The sequence below is a fragment of the Hetaerina americana genome, unplaced genomic scaffold, assembly GCF_022747635.1.
Source record: "Hetaerina americana unplaced genomic scaffold, ioHetAmer1.1.p SCAF_4, whole genome shotgun sequence".
Lineage (NCBI taxonomy): Eukaryota > Metazoa > Arthropoda > Insecta > Odonata > Calopterygidae > Hetaerina > Hetaerina americana.
In genome coordinates, this window is record NW_027286985.1 from 64573077 (window position 1) to 64596112 (window position 23036).

At 36.2% G+C, this 23036-nt stretch overlaps 1 protein-coding gene across 2 annotated transcripts in view; it reads right to left on the bottom strand.

Annotated features, from left to right (window-relative positions):
* The window catches only part of Sf3b1 (splicing factor 3b subunit 1), a 30271-nt gene extending 7303 nt beyond the window's left edge, over positions 1 to 22968 (bottom strand). The window contains exons 1-9 of one of the 2 annotated variants that reach the window (XM_071589672.1): positions 22893 to 22968; positions 22503 to 22684; positions 22020 to 22106; positions 17538 to 17664; positions 14220 to 14299; positions 9856 to 10035; positions 6042 to 6258; positions 4852 to 5157; positions 1907 to 3882 (exon numbers count right to left, since the gene is read on the bottom strand). In XM_071589672.1, coding sequence (XP_071445773.1) covers positions 1907 to 3882; positions 4852 to 5157; positions 6042 to 6258; positions 9856 to 10035; positions 14220 to 14299; positions 17538 to 17664; positions 22020 to 22106; positions 22503 to 22684; positions 22893 to 22920 — 3183 coding nt within the window. In that variant the 5' untranslated portion in view covers positions 22921 to 22968. Of the gene's footprint in view, positions 1 to 1906; positions 3883 to 4851; positions 5158 to 6041; positions 6259 to 9855; positions 10036 to 14219; positions 14300 to 14786; positions 14857 to 15297; positions 16189 to 17537; positions 17665 to 22019; positions 22107 to 22502; positions 22685 to 22892 lie in introns of those variants that run through there. The other variant, XM_071589673.1, reaches the window with a different exon arrangement.
* Between the last annotated feature and the right edge of the window lie 68 nt (positions 22969 to 23036).

The following is a 23036-nucleotide window of genomic DNA, read 5'->3' on the forward strand; positions in this document are numbered from 1 at the left end:
GCAGTGATTCACACATTTTCCCATCCTTTTAAATGTTATTTTTGACACCACTGTATCACACTTGATGCAACTGTCTATGTAGTCCAAAGTTGGCATACAAAATGTGGGCATTGAAGGTCATTTACTTGAGTCTTGAGACCAATGAAATTTGACAGCAAAGTAAAGCTCATACAAATTTTCCCCACCCTAGTATGCATACTGGTATACACTCTCACCTTACCATATAAACCAGTAGACCATACACACCTAATTTCCCCAAGTACAAGTCCCTCCCTCATCTCTCTGCCCTTTTCAGAAGTCCCTGGAGTGAATGTATCAATCCCTCTTCTACCCACTAGACTGATAAGCATGATATGAGATCAGAGTGGGAAAGCATTTTGTATGCCATTAAAGGCCATCATGCACTCTTTCAGTAGTCTCTTCAACACCCTATTACATATAAAACAATGTTAATTTCAAACATTTATGCCTTTCAGGTACTAAAATAGCTAATTTTGAATGCACTGCATCCTCATTTGCATATAATTCAGTACTGTTCATAAACTGAAAGCAGTGAGTTTTAACGGAAAGTGCTTCCTTTTGGTTTTCTGTCACAATCCACCAATAGTTTCCGTTTGATCATCAAATGGTAATCTGTTTGTCATGTTACGATATTTATGCAATATCATGTTATTATTATTATTATTATTAAAAATACACATGTGCTGATAGACAGTGTCAGGTGGCACACAAGTCCCAAATAATTGCAAAAGATAGTACATAAAACTAGACTTCAAAACACAAATCTCTTTAACAAAACAAGTGAATCCCCATCCCATTTACAACCATTAATCAGCAAGAAAAAAAAAGATAAATTAAAAAAAAATTAAGCTATTACATATAATACCATACACCACACATCAATCAAATTATTACATATATGCCTTACATCTATTCTTAAAAGTATACACTCTGTTAGGAGTGAAAAAGTGAGGGAATTAAATATGCCAGAGACATAGGAAATTACACAGCAGAAAAAGGTAAGATGCGTGAGAATGTTGCATAAGGAAATAGAAGGGCATGGTTGCACCTCTCAGTCCTACAGTTTAACCCAGTAGATTGTGATGGTGCCAATAAAATTACAAGTGCCTTCTGGGAGAAATCTGTTAGTTACCCCATCATTGAATATAGCCAGCCAAATGTACTGGACAGATGGCAATTTGGTTACGCAGTAGGTTTCTACAGAACTGGCCGTGACTTGATCCTTTCGCAGAAAGACTTGGGCAATGATTTCACATTTTATTGGCTGTTTTTAATGCTAATTACATGATTTATTTCATCAGAATATTTTATTGTAGCCACAAATTTAAAATAAACGCTTTTACTTCCATTAAAAGGTTATTTATTCTAATAGCAGAGTACTTCTGAATTTTTTCCTTCAACTCGATATTTATTAGTGTGCATGTGTGCAAACAGTACACATTTACAGTTATGGTACTTGTGAATCCTAGGCATTTGAACAAAAAATTAAAGAGTGTAAAGAACCATCCTTGATTGTATTTAATGTTGTTTTACCATGTCATGCCTTACATATTTGAGCCAATAACTTTATGAAGTTTGGTATTAATTATGCAAAAATTAGGCATTTCAGTTGAGCATATGTGGAGAAAAAAGTCCTTCAGTAATATACGGATGTTTGATTAACACAGGTTTTAACTTATAAATAAATTTTGAAACAAACTTCTGTGTAAGAGGGGATGAACATAATATGCTGCAAACATTACATGATAACAGTGAATGTAATTCCACCCTGTAAATGGAGAACTTACGACAAAGGCGAGGAATTAAATTATAAAATCATTCCAAGAAAGCTTGCATGCAATTAAAAAATAGATAAAAGGGAATAAAATGTGATTCAGTTACATACCTTCTCATGCCTATTTTTCAAAATTGGTGTGAGCCGTGGTAACAAGTCCTTAATGGGTGGAGTCATTTTCGTCATTCCAATGACATTTACAATTGCTTTCAGGGCACCTAGTATACTACCTAAAACTTCTGGGTATTCTTCACCAAGGTATTCATATAAAACCACTCCCAAATGTCCCATCAGCTTTTCTTCTTGGCACGTTTTCATCACCACAGCAATCCTAGATATGAGATCTGCTGCTTGCTGACGAACTTTGGCAGACTTATTGTTCAAACGCCAGAGGATGGTACCACAAATCTGCGGCAAATACGGTTTCACACGTTTCCCTAACTGATTGACAATAGTACCAAAACCATTCAACATAACAACATCTTCTGTCGTCTGTTCTTGGAATGCATACAAAATACCATCAATCAACTGTTCCTCCAACCTTGAGTCAACGTCAGCAGCCCCTAGGTTGCCCATTATTTTTTCTATTGTTTCCATAACCATTTTACGATATTGTTCATTTTCATCCTTGAGGTCATCCACCACACGATTGATGATTTCCGAGGCTCCAACTTTGTTGGCAATTTCAACGGTTGTATCAACAAGCTGCCGATAGTTCCTACGATCGAGAGCCATCCTATGATTCCAGAAATGCTTGAAGAAGTGTGGCAATATTTCATCTTTGATGTACTGAGATTCCACACCATCAGTGGCACAACACTGTTTCACGACCTTCAACACAATCTTTTTCATTTCCTCATCTGGAGACTGAAACTCTCGAATCAATATGAGCATCACTTCCCTAGTATAGTAGTTTGCATACTCAGCATCCATAAGAGGTATCAAGTAACCAATGGCTTTCAAGAAAGCAGCCAAACCTTTGCCACGATGTGTGCGAATACCCTTCCACAACGGTTTCAATACAGAGTCAAAACTTTCAATACCATAAGGGGTGGCTGCTTCAGCCAAAGCAGCTATGGCCAAGGCAGTGATGGTGCGGACCTTCTGCTGTTCATCTACCAAACCATGTTCAATAATTTCGACAAGATTCTTCAGGTGGGGTAGAATTGCACAGCCCATGAGAATGGCAATCTGCTGCACAATTTTTATGCCAGTATGTCTTGCCTGCCATGACTTCTTACTTCGACACACAGCTTTTAGGAAAGGCAACAGGGAAGGTATACCAAGGGCAGATGCCACCACAGCAAAAGCACGTGCTGTGGTGTTACGAACGTATTCATCAATGTTATCAATGTCAGGCCGCATGGTTGATATCATTGTAGCTAGACCTGCAGCCTTTGCCAAATTTGATATGATTTCACGACCCTCAACACGGGCATAGTAGTCTTCATCAATGAGCAAGGGTTCAATCACGACCAAAATTTTGTGAACATATGGACGCACCAAGTCATCAAGCTTGTACAGGATACGGTCAATGACTTTAACCAAAAGATGACGCTCCTGGTCCTCAAGTGTGGGAGACATGAGCAAGGGGAGGATCTGATTGAAGAGCGGACCTGCTCCAAATTCCCTTGCCTTGTCAGTGATCTGACGCAAGGCAGCTTTACGCATTGGTGGTGTCCCATTTTTTATTTTCAACAGCAACTTCATAATTTTCCTCTCTTTTTGCTCATCCGGACTGAGGCTTTCTTCATCAACTTCTACCAGGAGTTTATCAAAATATTGTGCATCTTCTGGTTTCATGAATGGCAAATTCCCCTTTGGCTGGTTGTCCATATACTTTGCAGACTTATCTTCCTGTTGGATGAAAAACCCTGTCGGAGTCCCAGCAATTGGAGTTGGTGTCGCTGTCAGCTTTCGAGCAGGAGTCCTAATGGGCACATACCCAGCAGGAGGCTGAAGTACTTTGTATCCCGCAGGGAACATTGTGTCCAATTCTTCATCAGAGAGGGGCCGATTTCTCTCATCTATCTCCCGTTCCCAGCGATAGGCTTGAAGCTGTTCCGGAGTCATCGTCATTAGGTGACCTGAAAATGATAATGACATTAACAACAGTTTCTCATGAGCCATAAACATAATAACTGGTCAGTAAGAGCACAAAAAATTAATTTCAAGGCATCTGATTATACTGACAATTCTTTTTCATCAAAGAGTTAATTATTCACAACAACTGAATTATTAGGAGGATGTAGCTACAAAATTATCATTCTGATCAAACAATATATTTCCATGATTCAGGGAGTCCTAACCATAAAATTATGAGAACAACATAAATACCTTAGATTATGAATTTAAAGTAACACTTGAGTTAATATAAACATATGACAAGAATTCATATGATACCATTTGAAAAATAATTGGAGCCCCTAAAGATAAGCAAAATCAAAATACAGCCTTCACATCAAGGCATTTACCACAACTTAACTGAAAACTGACATCCCCTAAAATGCATTATAAATTCATGGTTTCCTGTGAATATGTTTGTCTTGAAAATATAAATAATAAGGCATTACTGCCTTGTTATGACAAATTCACAGGATATTTAGGTTGAAACAATATTTTATTTAAATTTATATTAGATTAATCACAAGCAGAGCCAAAATATTTAAGAGATTTACAATTTACACAAAGAAGTTATTTATTAAAAATGGAAAAATACTGCAGTTTCCAAATAGTAAATTCTTATTTCTTTACCATTTCTAATATAATTTTAATGATTTGTAAAGGAACAAAGGCACTCAACACAGAATTTTTTCACATAAGATTTTGCAAAGGCAGAGGAGCTCTTATGTTTGGATGGGGGGATGCATTCAAGTGAATTTGGTATTAATACCAAATTCCATGTATCTTCCATATCCAATACCAAAATGAATGTACCTTGTACATTCATGTATTGAAATCATAAAAATTTTGATTTTAAGCAACAAATTAGCTACACTTTATCATTGCCGCAACACTAATGGCAGAGCCGAATGAAACTCAAAAGCATCACAAACCTGGAGTGGGTGTGGCCATAGCCATAGCCTTTGGTCCAGTTGGCGTCACACCACTTGGAGTCATCATCGTAGGTGTTGCTGGAGTATGTGGCGTGTGAGGAGTGTGGGGTGTGCCCGGAGTCTGAGGAGTCATGCCCCCTGGTGTCATTTGACTGGAAGGAGTTTCGTCCCATCGACTTCTCCTCTTACTGGCTGATGGTGTGGGTGTTTCCTGGATTAGATCCCCACCACCCCCAACACCAGGTGCTCCCCCAGTTCGATCGGTCCTAGGTGTCTCCGCCCACCCACTGCTGTGACCGGGGGTTTCTAGAGAAAAATGTGATTAGAAATAATTGCACTTATTACCTATATGCAAAATTTGCACTTACAGGTGCTGCTTAATAATGTGAATTACTATAAATTCTCACATATATATTTAAATTTAGCAATAAGATGGTTTAATATGACAGCCAAAGTCATGGCATTGATCTATTCTTGATATACTCTGTAAAATCCAGTCTCCAAATTTTGAATTAGGAAATAGCAAACAATGAACAATTGGAAGCCATAACCCTCACCACCACACCATTTTCATCCCTTAGCCAAAATTTCATAACTTATATCTCCCTATATTTCCTAAATATGACTTTTTATGATGGTTGAGTGCAACAGCAAAAATATATAATTTTTCAATACATGGTAGTTCTCCAACATGCAATATGGCAAGTAATGCTACATATAGTGACAAGGTCAATTGAAGTTAAGACATCAAAGAATGAGTCTACAGTTACAGTAAGGTAACATGATTGCTTTAAAAAAACAACTACAAGAGATGCATTATCACTTCAATGCAGTTCATTAAACAGTTAACCATAATTAAGTTTTCCTTCAACATTCAAATTTATTATCCATCCAAACTGCACGAGCAATTTCAAAAGATAAAATAATTTCATTACATTTAGATCACTCAAAAGTGGTCACTATACATAATAGTATCTACATTTAATTAAGAAGAAGTGTAAACATATTAAATACAAAGGTAAACAGGTGAGCTTAATGACACTAAGTCTATTAATTCCCAAAATAATATGTCACAAACTACGCCCACCTTAATCTGAAAGTTACAAAATATGATTGGCTCAGCTTACATTTCATTATTAAAATTCCACATGACTGATGCTAAAGCCTTCCCATAGAAAAAGTTTACCTACCTCGCTCAGTTTTTGGTGTTTCATCCCAGCGGTTACGACGAGAAGATGCGCCCCCTGATATTCCCTTGTCATGACCAGGTGTTGAATGACCAGGAGTGGCATGCCCAGGTGTTGCATGACCAGGAGTGGCCTCCCACATTCGTGTGCTGGCCCCTGGAGTCTCTTCCCCACCCTTCCCATGTCCAGGAGTCTCATCCCATCGGGAGTGAGCTGGAGTCTGAAGTGAAAATTAAAATTGATGCAATAAAATGTATAATCCAACTCAAATAGTTAGAAGCTACTTCAAATGATATGGTTTCTTAAGACAATATATGCAAAATGTTACGAACATTCTCCCATTAAATGTATTTTTTTATTAGAAACAGACAAATGATAAACATACCTTTAGACACTTGCATAAAATGACATAACATATACACTCTGAACATATAGATATGCAACCTCAACTTCATAACACAGCATTAGCCTGAATATATAGCAACCTTAGATATAGTGCGGCCAAAATTATTTGAGAGGAATTGTAGTAAAATATGAAAATACCTGCCTAGACTGACTTGAATGTAATTTGGATTCCTGATCAATTGTAAATACATAAACATAAATGAAAATAATACATTAATGGCTCAAATGTGACAATGAGGTACAATGATAAGGGTGATCACCAACACAAAAGTGGATAAAAACAGTTAAGACAAAAGTGATGAAATGTATAAGCAACCTCATAAGCAATGGGACAACAAACTGCTTACCACATACAATTTAGCTTACACATATACCAGAAACAAGTTTCAGAGTTTTAATTTAATCATGCAACTACATATTATGTTCATTAAAGCAGCTAGTACTTAATGTCCACTTCCCTGAAGTGGTTGAATATCTTTTGACCCCACCAAGAAAAATTCCTTTTCGCTCAATCCCCTCCAGTCCCTATCTCCGACAAAATGTTGGTGACCAACTTCAATTTATGAAGGTAGCTTGAAAAGTTCATGGAAAAATTGCCAGAAGTCAGTGCTGGCGCAAGAAGTTTCCTGTGAAGTAATAGGTAACCCTTATGGGAGGCAATAACATGTAACGCACAGAACCCAGGGAAGAGATATGTGGTGTGGACCCCTCTCTATTGTTACTCCCGTTCTGTGATTTGTGAAAATGGAAAAAATTGAGATTCAAGCAGTGATTGAGATTCAAGCAGTGATTACACACTTCGTAAAGAAAGATATGAAAGCAAAGAAAATTAATGTCGACTTTCAGAACACACTGCAAGACTATGCTCCTTCATACTCAACTGTTGCTAAGTAACCAAACGAGTTTAAGTTTGGCCAGGACAGCTTAGATGATGATCCACGCAGTGGTCAGCCAAAATGTGCCACTACCCAAGAAGTTATTGCAAAATAGAAAAAAATGGTCATGGAGGATCCACTTGATGCCGAATCACAAATGCATCAGAGATTTCCTAACAGAGTTTGACCCATTTTAAGAACAACCAACAAGATTTTCTGAGCCAATTTGTGATCACAGATGAAACTTGGGTCCACTATTATACCCCAGAGACAAAACAGCAGTCCAAACAGTGAAAATATGTTGATTCACCACCACCAAAGAAAGCAAAGGTAACATGGTCAGCTGGAGAGGTGACTGCTTCCGTTTTCTGGGATGGGAATCTGCAGATAGATTATCTTCCCTGGTCAAACAATTACTGGACAACACTATGCAAATCTCCTGGACCAACTGCAGCAAAAGATACACAAAAAAATGCCTGGTTTGGCAAGGAAGAAAGTTATCTTTCATCAAGACAATGCACACCCAAGTGTTAAAGCCACTGCAAAAAATATGTGAACTAAGATATGAATTGTTGCCACACCCGCCTTCTTTGATTGATTTGGTTCATCAGATTTTCATTTCTTCACCAAGCTCAAAACTTTCCTTCGAGGACAGAGATTCTCTTCAAACAAAGAACTAACAGCTGAAGTAGAGTTATTTTGCAGGTCTGAAGGAATCTAATTTTCAAAATGGGATCAAGACACTGGAACAAGTGCTTTAGTGTACAGGGAGGCTACATTGAAAAATAAAAAAGTTTCACTGAGGCAAGTCGTTTATTTCTATCCCATTCCAAGAACTTTTTAAACTACCCACCCATTAAATCACAAAACCTTCAAGTGTACGTATTCACTAGATCTAGAGCATTATCCAATATTAACTCAACTTTAACATACAAATACTTAACCTACACCTCAGCAGGCTCATTTATTTATCATTCAGAACAATTGAAAAAGGATAGCTGCTCCCTAAAATGAGTGGAAAAGTTCTTTAGAAAACACTGCCCAAATGTTCATTGCATTAAAAGAGGATTATATGTGTATGGAGGCATAGATTAAGTCTATCTACACCATATATTTGGGAATAGGACAGTTCAGTGACAATGATTGGTTAACTCTAGTGGTGAGAGGGTTGTGGATTGGTTTACAGGCGCTGGAACCAGTGGAACCTCTGAAAGGCCATCTCACAACTGGCTATACATTTCCTATTCACCAAATCAAGAGAACCAGTTCTCTGCTATCATTTACTCATCTGATAATCTTCTCCTGAGAGTCAGGAAGTGGGTTCTGGCAGTTAGCAACAGCATATCTAATGTGCATCAAAATTATAGCTTTCAAAATCTTGCATTCAAGTCTAACACAGTGTCTTATTTTTCAGACTGAAATCTACCATTTTACATAAAGTACAATAATTTACAATAAATTATGCATAAATTGACTGCTAGAGTTAACTTGCTTGATTTCAAGGCAGACTATACTAAAAAATATTTTTATTAACATTCACCGTTGGTTTTCTCTCCAAAATTATGAGGTGTGGAAACTGCCAATAATCAACTGGTAGTAATTTAAATTTAGTGAAAATCTGCCTCAAGGATAAATATAACGAGTGATTGAATTTGGCAAATAATGAAGAAAAAGCCAAATAATTGGCTAAAAGAGCATTGGAGGCTTTCATCTGATGTCAAACAAAAATATATAATAGCCAATATTATATTCTAAACCAATTACCTACCATACTCAATTGTCCTTCAGCATCTTATGAATTGAGTCAGTAGGCACATATCACCTAAGTCGATCTCTTTAAGTCCTCTCAGTGGGCTAATGGAACTTACGAATAATTAAATATAGTGTAAATGAGAAATTGAAAACAATGTTTGGAGAAAAAATCCCAGGCCATTCAGGCTAATAAGGAAAATAGTTACAGTATCCAAGGAGGTTTTTGACAAAGGAAAACATAGTTAACGTGTGACTAATTATAATAAAAGTATTAACTTAACCTTGGATTTATGAATTTTCATGACTTTTTCTGGCTTAACAAGCTATTATTTGACTATGCGATTTGAATACCTGGAGATGAGTCAGGGGCAGGATTTGAATATAAGAGACACTACTCATCCGCTTTTGAAATTCCTTTGATGGAAAACAATTAGAAAGATTTGGTCTACATGTTTCGAAATTGTGAACAACTTAAATAAATGTTCAGTTTCACAGAGAGACACATTAGGTAACCTGCAAACTGTACATCTTCATGCTGAAGAATGATTCTACAACTAACTCCACCAAAAAATTAATTTAACTGCCAAAAAGTAGCATTTTTTCTCTCTTTCTCAATGTTACCCATTCATGAAATAAAGCAAAGAACTCCTACCAATAATAATGGTCAGCAGACAGGTTACTGCCAAGGACCAAGTTTTCCATACCAAGGGTACGTCTTATTGCAAATTCTTGTAAAAAATTTAAATATTTCTCAAAAATAAGTATTTAAGTGAATGGATACTAACCTCATTGGCCTCTGGAGCATCCCATAAAGAGGCTGCCTTCTTCTTTGTGGGCTGCGAGGGTGTCTCATCTGCTGTCTGGTCCCACCTCCCCCTCTTCTTCGGAGCAGCTTTCGGGGCATCACCATTTGAAACTGGCTTCAGCGTCCCATCCTTTGCTTTCTCTGCAAGCTTCTTGCGCAACTGAAAGTACATACAAAAAGAAATGATGTACCCATGCACGTTTTAAATTAGTATATTCTAATTTTAATCACTTTTTTAATAAATTCTACTTCTGCCAGCTTTGATTATCCAAAGTAATGAACATTTAGTGATAACGATCACGTTTGTACAGGTTATCTGTTTATCAGATTAAGAGGGAGCATTTCCTTCCTTTTCCACGGAGTTCTCTTCAAACTCCTTACTGTTGAAAATTGTACTGCTGACCAGGTAGATCCAAAAAAAAATCCAATATGTACCATCACAAACATATTCTGAGCTGATTTTCAAAAGACATGCAAGTTTTTGAGATGAATTTTTCATACTTTAGGGACTTATGTGCCACAAAAGAATATTGGCACAAATGTTAATTCTAAAAATAAAAAATATTGGGTTGACACCATGTTTGACCTAAATATCTGTGAGCATTATGGGGAAGTGGATGCTTAAAGACTTTTATATAGGCCACCTGTATCCTTTGTCAAAATTCTTATGTTTTTGAATCCATTTCTTGTTCAGAGGTGAAATAGCTGTTTCTCAAGCACCAAGGAAAGAGAAAATGGGGAAGTAATTAAAGAGTAGTAGAATGTGTAGAATATCTATAAATTACCACCACTGTATTGATTTGAATGAATTGATACCTGCTACAGAGTGGGCAATGTACTTAAGAAATACATTATCTTAATAATTATCTTGTACTTAAGATTGTACATTATGTGTATTTACCAAGATCAGGATTTCTCTTGTCACCATTTCAAATAATTAACAGCACAGAGTTTAATGATAATAAGGATATTTCAGAGCTAGATTTTAGTTTTAGGAGCTTCAATGCCAGAACATTAAACCTAATTAACCATGGGATCCATGTTAATCATGGGATAAACAAGCAGCCATTCCAAAGATAGGACTTTATTATTTTCAGTCAGCATGTTATTCACTTGGCAAGAGCAGTCAGAGGACCAAATAGTAGGTTTCACCTGTATGCATCCACATTGTTTAGTATACATATGTAGCCAAAATGAAGTTATTGCAGTAGATAAGAGGCATTCTTACTGATCTACATGATAATTATGCATTTTCTGATGAAAATATACTGCAGCAATACTCTGGATTACTTTCCTATCCTTCCTAATTTGAACAATGAGCACAATGTTATCATTAAGATGAGGAAATTCAAAGAAAAATGTGGACACTTGAACAGCTGCAGAAGTGACTTGAAAACTTTCATTATGTTCGAATATGCATTACTTATCAGAAAACCTCGATGGTGAGTCATTAAAGTAATATAGTCTCAGTATACAGCATGTCCTAGTTTAAGAAAACTAATTTTATCATGAACTATAATGAAACTTTCAGCAGGTAAATACGTCTCTCAAGTGGCAATATCAACCAGTATGAGTCAACCCACAGAATAAAACTGGTGCCTAGATAATCCTTATCTACTAGAGACAGTGTATGAGATATAAGATGAGATATACTGGTAGTAAGACACCTTGCCGACATAATACTATCTCACCTCGTCCAACAAACAAACTGTTCTTTAGATTTCTGTTTTATCAGGATTTTTCTGATTACCATTGGGTTGCATGCCCCCTGATAATAAATGCCTCTAGCCTAAAATTAATCAAGCTATATTCCTAATTCATGAAGGTACACATGTCCAACAGTTGTAGTGGCCACCCTTTGACCAAAATGAGGAACGAATTTCTTACTCATGCGGGTGAATTACCCCAATCAGAAAGGCAATAAATGCCTGTTCGCAGAAAAACCAGCAAGAATTAACTGTATGTAACAGCAATCGTGGTATGCTCATTTGACTATCAAATAAGACAAAAACACTCGTGGTGCTTATCTGGTACTAATGTTGTTTAATGACTAAGTAATAAGTTGATGGGAGACAAAGATTTTTTTTTTTTTTTTTTAAGTAATCTACCGGTTAAGGTAGGTTTTTGGACTGACACAACTACCAAACAAATATTTTATTACTCCTAACAAAACACAAAATCAATCATCCTACTCTACATCAGGTCCCTCTTCATCTCTGAGTACTTCCTTCCTCCCTTCATCCCGTCCAACATCCCTATCCTGTTCCTTCCCTTTCCTCTTTTGCCCAACATTCTACCCTCTATCACAGTCTTCAACATCCCACTGCCGGTCAACACCCCCTTCATCCACTTTTCCTGCCTCCATAGGATTGCTCCCAACAAACCCCTCTCTTCGCCCACCATACCAAGTACTTCCTCATTTGTTTTCTTCTCTGTCCATTTCACCTTCTCCATTCTTCTCCACACCCACATTTCAAAAGCCTCCAATCTACGTCTATCCTCCTGCTTCAATGACCACGTTTCCGCTCCGTACATAGCTACGCTCCATATCAAAGTTTTTACGAGTCTTTTCTTAACACGCTTACTCAGAGTCCCTGTCATCAACTCCCTCCTCCTTGTGAAAGCCTCTTTGCCTAGCGCAATTCTTCTCCTTACGTCCCTACTACTTTGACCGTGTTGGTCCAAAACACTACCGAGATACGTAAACTGTTCTACCTGCTCTAGCTTTTGCCCTCCTATTTTAATGTTAAGCTTGGCCTTTTTCTTTCTAGAAAATCGCATAACCTTTGTTTTATTAATATTGATTCTCATCCCATACCTGTCGCACTGAATTTCCAATTCACTAAGCAATGCTTGCAGCCCCTTGGCTGACTGACAAACTAAAGCTTGGTCATCAGCAAACCTAACTGATTTTACGAATTCCCCGCCCACTTTCATTCCTACCTCTAGTTCTTCCCATGCCTCTTTGATCATTTCTTCTGCGTACAGGTTGAACAGCAACGGTGATAATGGGCAACCCTGCCTTACACCCCTTCCTAACACTGCCCATCCTGACTCCCCGTTTCCCACCCTCACCTGAGCAGTCTGAGACATGTACAGGTTGCGGATTAGCCTCCTTTCCCTCCAATCTATTCCTATTTTCTGCAATATACTCATTAGTTTTTCCCAATTTACTCTATCAAACGCTTTTTCGAAATCTACGAAACAGGCAAATACCTCCTGGTTGTGTTCTATATTCCTCTCGATTAATAATCTCATTACTGCAATGGCATCACGCGTACCTCTCCCCTTCCTAAACCCAAACTGATCATCCCCTAAGTAATCATTTGCCCTACTCTCTATCCTTTTGTTTATGATCCTGAGAACAACCTTAGCTGCGTGGGATATCAAACTAATTGTCCTATAGTCCTCACATGACGTGGCCTTTACCTTTTTCGGAATAGGAACTAAAACTGATCTCACAAAGTCTTCCGGCCAGATTCCCTCCTCATAAATACTACGGATCAGCCCATATAGCCTCTTCCTCCCACATTTTCCCAAGCATTTCAAAAGTTCCACGGGAATGTTATCTACCCCCACGGCCTTATTTAGTTTCATCTCCCTTAATGCCCTTTCTATCTCATTGTCTAGTATGCCTGGACCTAAGCTATCTTCCTCTACGTCATGTTCCTTTTCAATGTCTAACTTTGTTGGTCTAAGCTCTTTACTATACAGGTCTTCTACATATTCCTTCCATCTCTCTTGGATCTTTCCTGCGTCAACTATTACCTTACCGGCCTTATCTCTAACTGCTATCGTTGATCTCCCTTTCTTACTTCCCGATAAAGATTTAACTATGCTGTAAAGCGCACCGATTTCCCCCTTCCTCTGCAGACTTTCCATATTCTCGCACTGCGTCTTCCACCATGCTTCTTTGGCTTTATTTGTTGCCCGCCTCAATTTATTGTTCAATTCTTTGTACTTCATTTTGCCTAATTCTGTATTTATATTCTTCCATTTTCGCCGCTCATCCATTTTTGTAATCATCTCATCCGTGATCCATGGTTTAGACAAAGATTACTGGTGCCAAAATGCAAAACTAATTTGAGGTAAATCTTGAAATTTAGTAAAGCAGCATCCAAGAATTAAAGCAGTTACTTTCCACCAAGTTGGAAAGAAATATGACTATTAAACTTAACATTCCAAAATCAAACAGAATGCAAATAGCATTGGCCTGACAATTTTCCAAGTGGTATGAGGCATTGAAGAGAAGTACATTAGTTATTAATAGGATTCCCTTTCTTAATATAGAATTATGAATACCATGAATTCGATGATGATGCAACACCAACGATTATCACTTACCTCAGTTTCCTCCCCACGTAGTAACTGTTCTCGCATGATCTCAGTGAATGTTCGGGACCCTATATCAGGTGTTTTTCCACCTGGAAAGAATAAAATAATGTCACGCAAAGCGTGCCAGTTAGTTAGCCTTCTTTTAAAAATATTTGTGACCTTAGGACAAATGGAGAATATTCCAACTCCACGACAAGAAAACAAAGGCAATAGTATATTAAAGAGATCTCTTTGTTTCAAAAATCAATCAAGATTTCTTTCAAATATAGTAAACATGAATAAAGTGATCAGTCATAGAAATACTGTTAAAGAAAAGCAGTTAATCCAAAGAGATCAAATTACATAATGCACTAACTTGAATTTTTGGAAACAAGGGACAAAAGAAAATTTTCAGAAGTTGTTTCAAGAAAATGTAATTTAAGAAATATCCGAAACGTAAAGCCAGAAACTCAGTAAAGCAATTACTGATCCGAGAAAAGTCCTTCCTCCTACTTATGTTAACATATTTTTTTATTTTACATTTCTTGAAACAAAGGCATTGCTTCTGAAATTTCCTGAAATTTACTCAATACATACGTGATACCCTCCTCAAGTCACTTCATCAAGGTATGGGCATTATTTTCTCCCAGCAGCCTGTGATATGGACCTAGAAGTAACCTTAACGATTAATAATATTTCTGAATTTCTCACACAATCACACACTCCTAAGGACTTAGAGGGGAATACAACTACAGAAGCTTCAACCAATTTTGAGACTTTTATTGAGACTTATCAAAACCTTTACGTATTTTCCGGTCAAGCAGAAACCTTATGAAACTCATTCCACACTTAGGAACAGAGTTGTCTTACATGGAATCCAAATGTCATTCTTGAAGCCACAGTGAGTACCCATGTTCTTTTTATCTAGGCATAAAATAATATTCAAATGAGCTGATAAAAATTGTCTCAGTTTCACTTTTACTATTTCAATGCAGTTTTAAGAGATTTACAATTGGAAAATATTTAAAATGCCATTTGGTGTCAGGTAGTGTGAAGCACTTAACCACACACTTATCACACAATGAACTTGAATTTCTTTTAGCCATACTTCAAAATCCTGTTTTCAGCAGATGAACTCGTGGCGTTGAAGGAATTCCTCGGAGGGGGAGAGAAAATTGGATATTAGTAGGCGTCACTATTTACGGCAGCCCCAAGAAACCCAAGACAAACACCCTTTTTGGCTAAGCCACTTTACTTTCAATCGTACCCATATCTAAGCATTTACTCCTACCATTAATTTTCCTTTTCTACATCGGCACTAACCATACCAAGAGCATTGACCACACCAAAGAAATCTCTATTGTGACAACATCAATTCTTCAAAAAAATTCACCAAAGACAGACAGTTTAAGCAAAAAATGGAAGGTGCATTAATGCTTCATTAACATGATTCAATTTACATGGCAAAGGAGTTACCCATGATGCAAATGGTATGGGAAAAATCTATCAAATGGTTCTCCAAACAAAGGTCAAATTGATGTATATGCGAGTGTGAGAAACTTGTAACTCTAATGTCAAACTCTTGTGTCAACTTTTGTACTAAGTATACCACCTGTCTAATCTCATATCTCTTTGTTTCTTAAACAATATAATGATACGTTCACAAACAACATCGACACCAAAAAAAGCAAGCTGTCTTTATGCCATTGAAATTTTCCAGACAATTCTAAAAAGATCTTCCAAAGAAACAAATTTTGCCAAGAACCAACTGGTTGCAGGTATGTTTCCTAGCAATTACTGTAAATATAGTAGGTCATTTATGCATGTGCAGTGCATTCTCATCTCAGTACATTGACTTGCAGTCACCATAATTATTCAATACCAGCTTGAAATAGAACAATTTTTACTGCTCCTTTTATTTCTTTTTAATGGTCACCTCATAAATGACTTTCACATTAACAATATTCATCTTAATGCAACTTGAACTTTAATTCTTTAATTCAACTTTAATTCAACTTAATGCAATGAGCAACAAGAGGGGTTCGGTGAATACTGAAAACCTTATACTTTTGCAACAAATCATTTTATAATATGCATACTTCAAGAAACACCCATTAGGCAGGCTATGGATGATCCTCCAAAAAATGTAATCATTAGCTAGGAAGCTATGAAATGCCTTGTTTGACTTCTTGATTTACAAGGTGGATTGAATTATGGTTATCCAAAGATTGAGAAATAAAGTGATACCTTTAATCAAGAACCACTACACAATCAATTTAAATGAAATGTAATTATTTCCAGCCATTCTCAAGCATACTAGGTAAGCTCATGTAACAAATACGTGCATAAATGGCAAATTTTCCAAAACCTGTAAACCACTGGTTATAAATGCTCAAAATTATAAACAATAAGAAAACAGCATTTAACTATTTGTACAAAAATACAATTAAAAACAAAGGTCTTCAAAAGAATATTAACCACTTTAAGCGAGGAATACAAATATAGTGTGCTGATTGAAGTGAACAGAAAAATCTTTAACAACTGCAATTAATTTCAATACATCATCAAAATGCATTTTTAGAAGACGAAAACACAATAAGCTAGACATCAAAAATCAAATGATGCATTGATACAGGAGGCTAAGAATATTCAACATGAAACAAGGTGAATATTGTCAATAAAAGTGGATATCTCAACAAATAGACTGCCTTGGATAAATACAACATGAAACAAGCATAGCTAACCTCTACAGATAAAAAACGTTACTTCTCAAACCAACGTATATTAGGAGATGGAAAATTCACGAAGCACATGACAACCTTTAAATACACGAATAGAAAACATTATTATAAAGATCAATTAGATGACCTAAAAAAAATCTTAATCTAGTGAATGGAATGAATTACTTGAAGCAATATCATCTTTCAAAAATCAAAGCTACACAACGATTGGCCTAAAATCCACAACCCTCAGAAAAGACAGCTTGCCTTTGATGAGTGTAAACCATATAACAAACTACAAACGGAAGATAAAGTAAATCTAATTTCCTTATGTCATTCACTCTCACAGTCATTCGTGTGGATTCACTCAATGAAACTATCAAACAATTCAGTGGCACCTGTTCAATGGCCTAATGTGAAAATATGAAAGTTTACTCCAAAAGATAACCAAGAATATTAGTTTCACATTATACTTCAACTGAGAACTCTGTATTCTAAACCAACCATACACATTAGGCCATAGAAAGGAATAATGCCACAAATTCAAACATATAAGCTAACAAGTTCTGGGATCAAATGAAGGAGAGAAAAGGTTGCAAGACCAGAAGGAAAATGGACATTTACAAACCTTCTGCAAAGGGATCCACTCTCTCGGGAGATATAATCATCCGACGCCTCTTTTGCCTGTACTCATCATCTTTTTCTGCCACTGTGGGCCGCCTTCTCTCAGCAAATGGGTCATAGTCTTTCTCACTCTACAAAATTAACATTAATCTTGGAATTAGCCAACAATAGAAATAATTATCAAAAAAACATTTCGTGGTACATTTTCACTTAAACTACAAAAAAATAGAAATATAATTTTTAAGCAAATGTTTGAATTCCACTCAATATCGCTTGAATTTTTGGATTTTGCTTGATTTAACGTCATACTGTACAATTTTCTTACATTTTTAATAAAATTGAAATATAAGAGCACTTACTTATATCTTCACCATACCCAAGTACTGTAACCAACATTCCACACAACTATTCATAAAATCCAAGAGAAATAAACCCTTTCAGAAAGTAACCAAAAACTAAAAAAATATTTTAAAGTAAAATTTCCTTGCATGTAACACTCATAGTCTTAAGTAAACAGGTTAAATTCCACGGAATCCCCCAACTTCCAGCAACTAGCCACAGATCCTTTTTAAAACACCAGCAAATACTTAAGTTGACGGAACAGTAAATACTCAGCTATAACTTGCCCATTTCTCTGACTTCTAAGATTCAACTGCAATTCATGACACTGTAGTTAAAATGCAAAGTTCATAGAATTAATGAGATTATTTTTACCACAAACATATTTTAATGATTAACTTGGTCTCTCCTTGACCAAGCACAACTGCCCTTAAAATAATCCTTAATCCATAGTTGTGCAAGAAGTGCTTACGGCTCAAACTTGGTCTTATTAAGGGCACAATTTGACAAATATGGAACATTGGCTACTAATTATAAATGAAAAACAGACTTGAAATATTAAAAAGAGGGTGGTGGTCCCATAAGTAACCAGCTTGACTTAGAGATGGCTTGAGTTTTTGAAAAATATCATGAATTAGAAAGTATGCAATCTATGAAGCATATGATTCCAGGTTGAAGATAGTATTTGTATTGGCAGGTTTAGTATTTGTTTGGCAGCCATCAATAGCGAAAGATTTCAGTGAATTTGTGAAAATGGAGAAAATAGGTCATCAATACAATACTTTAATCTGAAAGGCCCAACCAATATATAAGTTGAACTGGATTCCACCCTGGGTGAGTCTGCTCCTTCGTTTACAACAGTAAAATATTGGGTAGCAGAGTTTAAACGAGGCCTTACGAACTGCCAAGACGAGTATTGCATTGGTCAACCAAATGAGGTGGCGACTCCAGGAACGGCAAAGAAAATCCATTAAGTGATGCTGGATGATCATCGACTGAAAGTGTGCAAGCTAGCAGACATAGTAGGCATTGCAAAAAGTGTGGTACATCACATATTAACTGAAAATTTCGACATGAAAAAGCAGTGTGCAAGATGGGTGCCACGTTTGCTCACACTCAAACAAAACCAGTGTCATGAAGATGTTTCAATTGAGTGTTTAGCCAAGTTTCACAGCAGCAAAGCAGGAATTTGCACCGTTTCATAACCATGGATGAAACATGGGTCTATTACTTCACACCCAAGACCAAAGAACAATCAAAACAATGGATTTTGGCCAAGAAGAAAGTGTTGTTTCATCAAGACAATGCACCAGCTCACGGATCCATTATTGCAATGGCCAAAATTCATGAATTAAAGTATGAATTGCCACCTCATGCACCCTATTTGCCAGATTTAGCCCCCTTGGATTATTTTCTATTGCAAACTTGAAATAATGGCTCGGTGGTCAAAGATTCTCCAACCGTGAAGAAGTAATGTCGCCAGTTCATAACTATTTTGAGGAGTAAGACAGTTCTTATTATAAAAAGGGTATCTAAATTATCGAAAATCACTAGGAAAAAGGCGTTTTGTTTAACATAAATACATTTTTTTCCAAAATGCTTGTGTTTTCTTTGTTGGTTCGGGTACTTGTGGTGGAGGAGAGAACACAGTCGGGAGAAATCCAAAGGAGACAGGAAAGATGTAAAAACCCCAGAAATTTCATGAAGACTGCTGTTTAATTGACTTCCTGAAGAGTTGAAACGAATACTTCCCCAAGAAAATAAATTCAAAAAAATGCTGAAAAGTTTCTTTTTAAATAATGTTTTCTACAGCATCCACGAGTACCTAGAAAGGGCATTATTGTTCCTATGAATTTGTATGTATGTTAATGCACCTATAAATGTAATTAAATCTTAACGAAGCCCATTAAATTATGCATTGTTCCACGGCGAATAAATCTATTTATCTATTCAGAACATTTTACTTAGGAACTGAATGATGAAGACTGTGACAGAGGGACGAACATTAGGCAGGAGAGGTACGGGGAGGAAAAGGTTAGGCAAGTAGGATGGTATGAAAGGAGATAGGAAGTATAAAGATTTATAGAAGGGTTTTCAGGGTGTCTTCTTGACAGTTGAGAAATGTGGCAATTTTTTGTCAGTACCCTTTCAGAACCTACCTTAAATGGCAGACTACCATTAACAATAAATTGGGATTAAAAAACTAAATATATCCGGCCAAATCACATTTAAAATGTTATTAGTTCAGAATTTCAACAAATTTATTCATGAAAATTAACAAGAAACAATGACTATTGAACCTGAAGTCCACAAATGAAACAATTTTAAGGACCTAGGGCTCTATATTTTCATCGGCCTTCTCATATATTGCAATTTGATCAGTAACCTTTATAAACCTAAGGGGACACTTTTGAGATATCCCCAGGTTTTATTAAAAGGTGCAAACTAGCATTTCCAACCAGTCTTTGAAGTTTTAATGGCTCATTATATTTTAGATCTATCTAACATTTCCTCATGCTACTCAATCAGATGAAAATCTTCCAAAATACCTCAGCAACATAGACTAAATGTTCCATATTAAAATGATGAACTAAATATGAAACATGGCATTTCCTTAAAACTAACTAGAAACTAAAACCCCAGGGTTGTATTGAGAATGTGCCTCAATTATTTATCAGTAGTCATTTGAAATCTAATGTCGTAACCATTCTCTATTAAATAGTGATTTTTAAAAAATATTATCATCATAGTCTTTCGATAACCGGGTTGATTAGGCACACAACGGTACAGATATGCAGCGCAAATTTTTCTTGGTAAAATGTTTGAAGACCCTTGATGAGCCCTCAAAACAATATCTTAAGATAAAACTAATAATGACAGGGATGCCAGGCAAACACGAGTTAGGATTACTAATAGAAAAACAGGGCAGGGAGAAAAGGAAGACAAGGAGAAGGAAGCATGACAATGAGGTGGAGGAAGCACTTGGATCAGGAAAAGTATGAAATAATAGAAAATCAAGAAAAGATAGCAAACAGACATTTGATGCACAGAGGGCAGATCCACAATAGGTGAACACAACAGAGGTCTGGAAGCAATTTCAAAAAGCATATTTTTCACAATTTTCCCTGAACCAATATTTTTCTTGTTCATGCCTTGTTTTGCATTTACTGTAATCATGGTGCACCGCTGAATTCTTTTTTCAATTCAACTGATTTCATATGTGGAATGTTATATGAGACACACACTGTATTTTTCCATTTATTTTAAGCAAAAGTAATTTCTAATTGATTCATCTTCATATTATCACTTCAATTTTGCTGCAAGCATTTCCCTCATTTAAACACTACATTTAAAAAAACTCCCCTTGTGTAATAAACCGTAATGACTAAATACAAGATATTTCCAAAATTGAAATTTTTCAGATATGATGGCATTTTTCTTGGAAGGTAAAAATTTCGATATATTTTGACAGGTATTCTCATGTATACCCAGAAATGAGTAATTTCCCATAAGAAGCCCAATTAAAGTTCCCATAATTCTTGATGAGACAATCAAGAAACGAAGAGTATGCAGCCAACAACGGAATGACCTGAGTATACTAAGGACCGAAAAAGTAAGTATCGTAAAAAAATTATTGGCATTGATCCACTGTGTATGCTTATCTATTTTTTGTTATAATTATATTTTATGCGAGCCTATCTAAGGCTGTGACAAATATCAGGGATATCCGGAATCCAATTACTTCAAATAAAACAAATATATTCAATTAATCATTTTACGCATAATTCCTTGGAATTGTTCCATTACATATGACATACTTAAACTGAAATTCCACATATTACAAGTGAAATTACAAAATTATTTTGATGCTATTCTGAAGAAATATGTTCTTTAGCAATTTCTTAGATAATATAGTTTAACATAATGGATGGTCTTATCTGTCTACATGCAGAACGCTCTCAAATAATTAATGTCAAACGTAGTAACACTGACCCTAATATCAAAACCAGTTATCTTACTCCATGTTTGCAAATCATTAACTTTTAATGTTGAGTTACAGTACATATGAGAAAATATGCCCCGAGGCACATTCCCTGGAATATATAGTCATAGGAATTTGAGATCAATAAACATTTAAAAAACTTACCTGAGCTATGTCATTAAGAAGAGCAGCCGGAGCTGTAAATCCAGGTCTTTTACTTTGGCCAAAAGATACTGTGTCATACTCTTCATCCTGTAAAATTAAATTAATATCAGAACTACAAAAAACCTTCCACTGCAATTGTTAAATTCAACAGATGAATAAGAAAGGCATAAAATGGCCTAAACTAAATTAACCTATTTCAATCTAATTATACTGACATAACTATAAAGCCCATTTATCAAAGAAAATATTTTATGAAATCCCTGGTAGTAACCATGACTTTCAACCGGAGATATTTCTGAGTTATCGTAAACGGTATGCAATGAAAGTGCTGAAACAATATTACAAAAGCTTCTTTATCTTGCATGCTGCACATCATTGCAATGCTTCAAACCCGATTCATGGTCAATCAATTGAAATTATTGCGATTTTGGCAGTTTCTCGGAATAAATCAATAAAAATAGGTCATAGGAAAATAAATTTTACCTCGACTTCATCATTCGCGGCAATAGAGGTGACGTATCCTTCGAACTTACTCCCCCCGCCATCATATATATCTCGATCATAATAACCACTCTCGCCGAGACCAACTCTGTCTTTTTCAACTACTTCTTCTTCTTGGACATTTTTCTTCCTAGCTTGTATTTCTCTAATTTGCGCTTCGATATCTGAAAGCAAAACAAATTCCTTACAATACAAATATTATGTGCTAAGCAGTAGGCGGTAGTTTTGGCATAACACAGATAAACGGGAGGATTTTCTGCAGATGTATTGGGCATGTTATTTAAGGCGATTTAAAAAAAATTAATTTCACATTATTCGAAATCATATTTGCAAAATAAGTATACAATAGTGAAAATTCGAACGATAACTCACCTTCATGGGTTCTTGGTACAGTCTCCATTTTGTTTTAGCATTCTCTACAAATAAACTATAGAAAAGACGGAACTTCTTGCGCAAAAAAAGAGTTCTATTGGCATAAACTCAGGCGATCTCAGCGCTGGTATCAGGCTCAGGGCA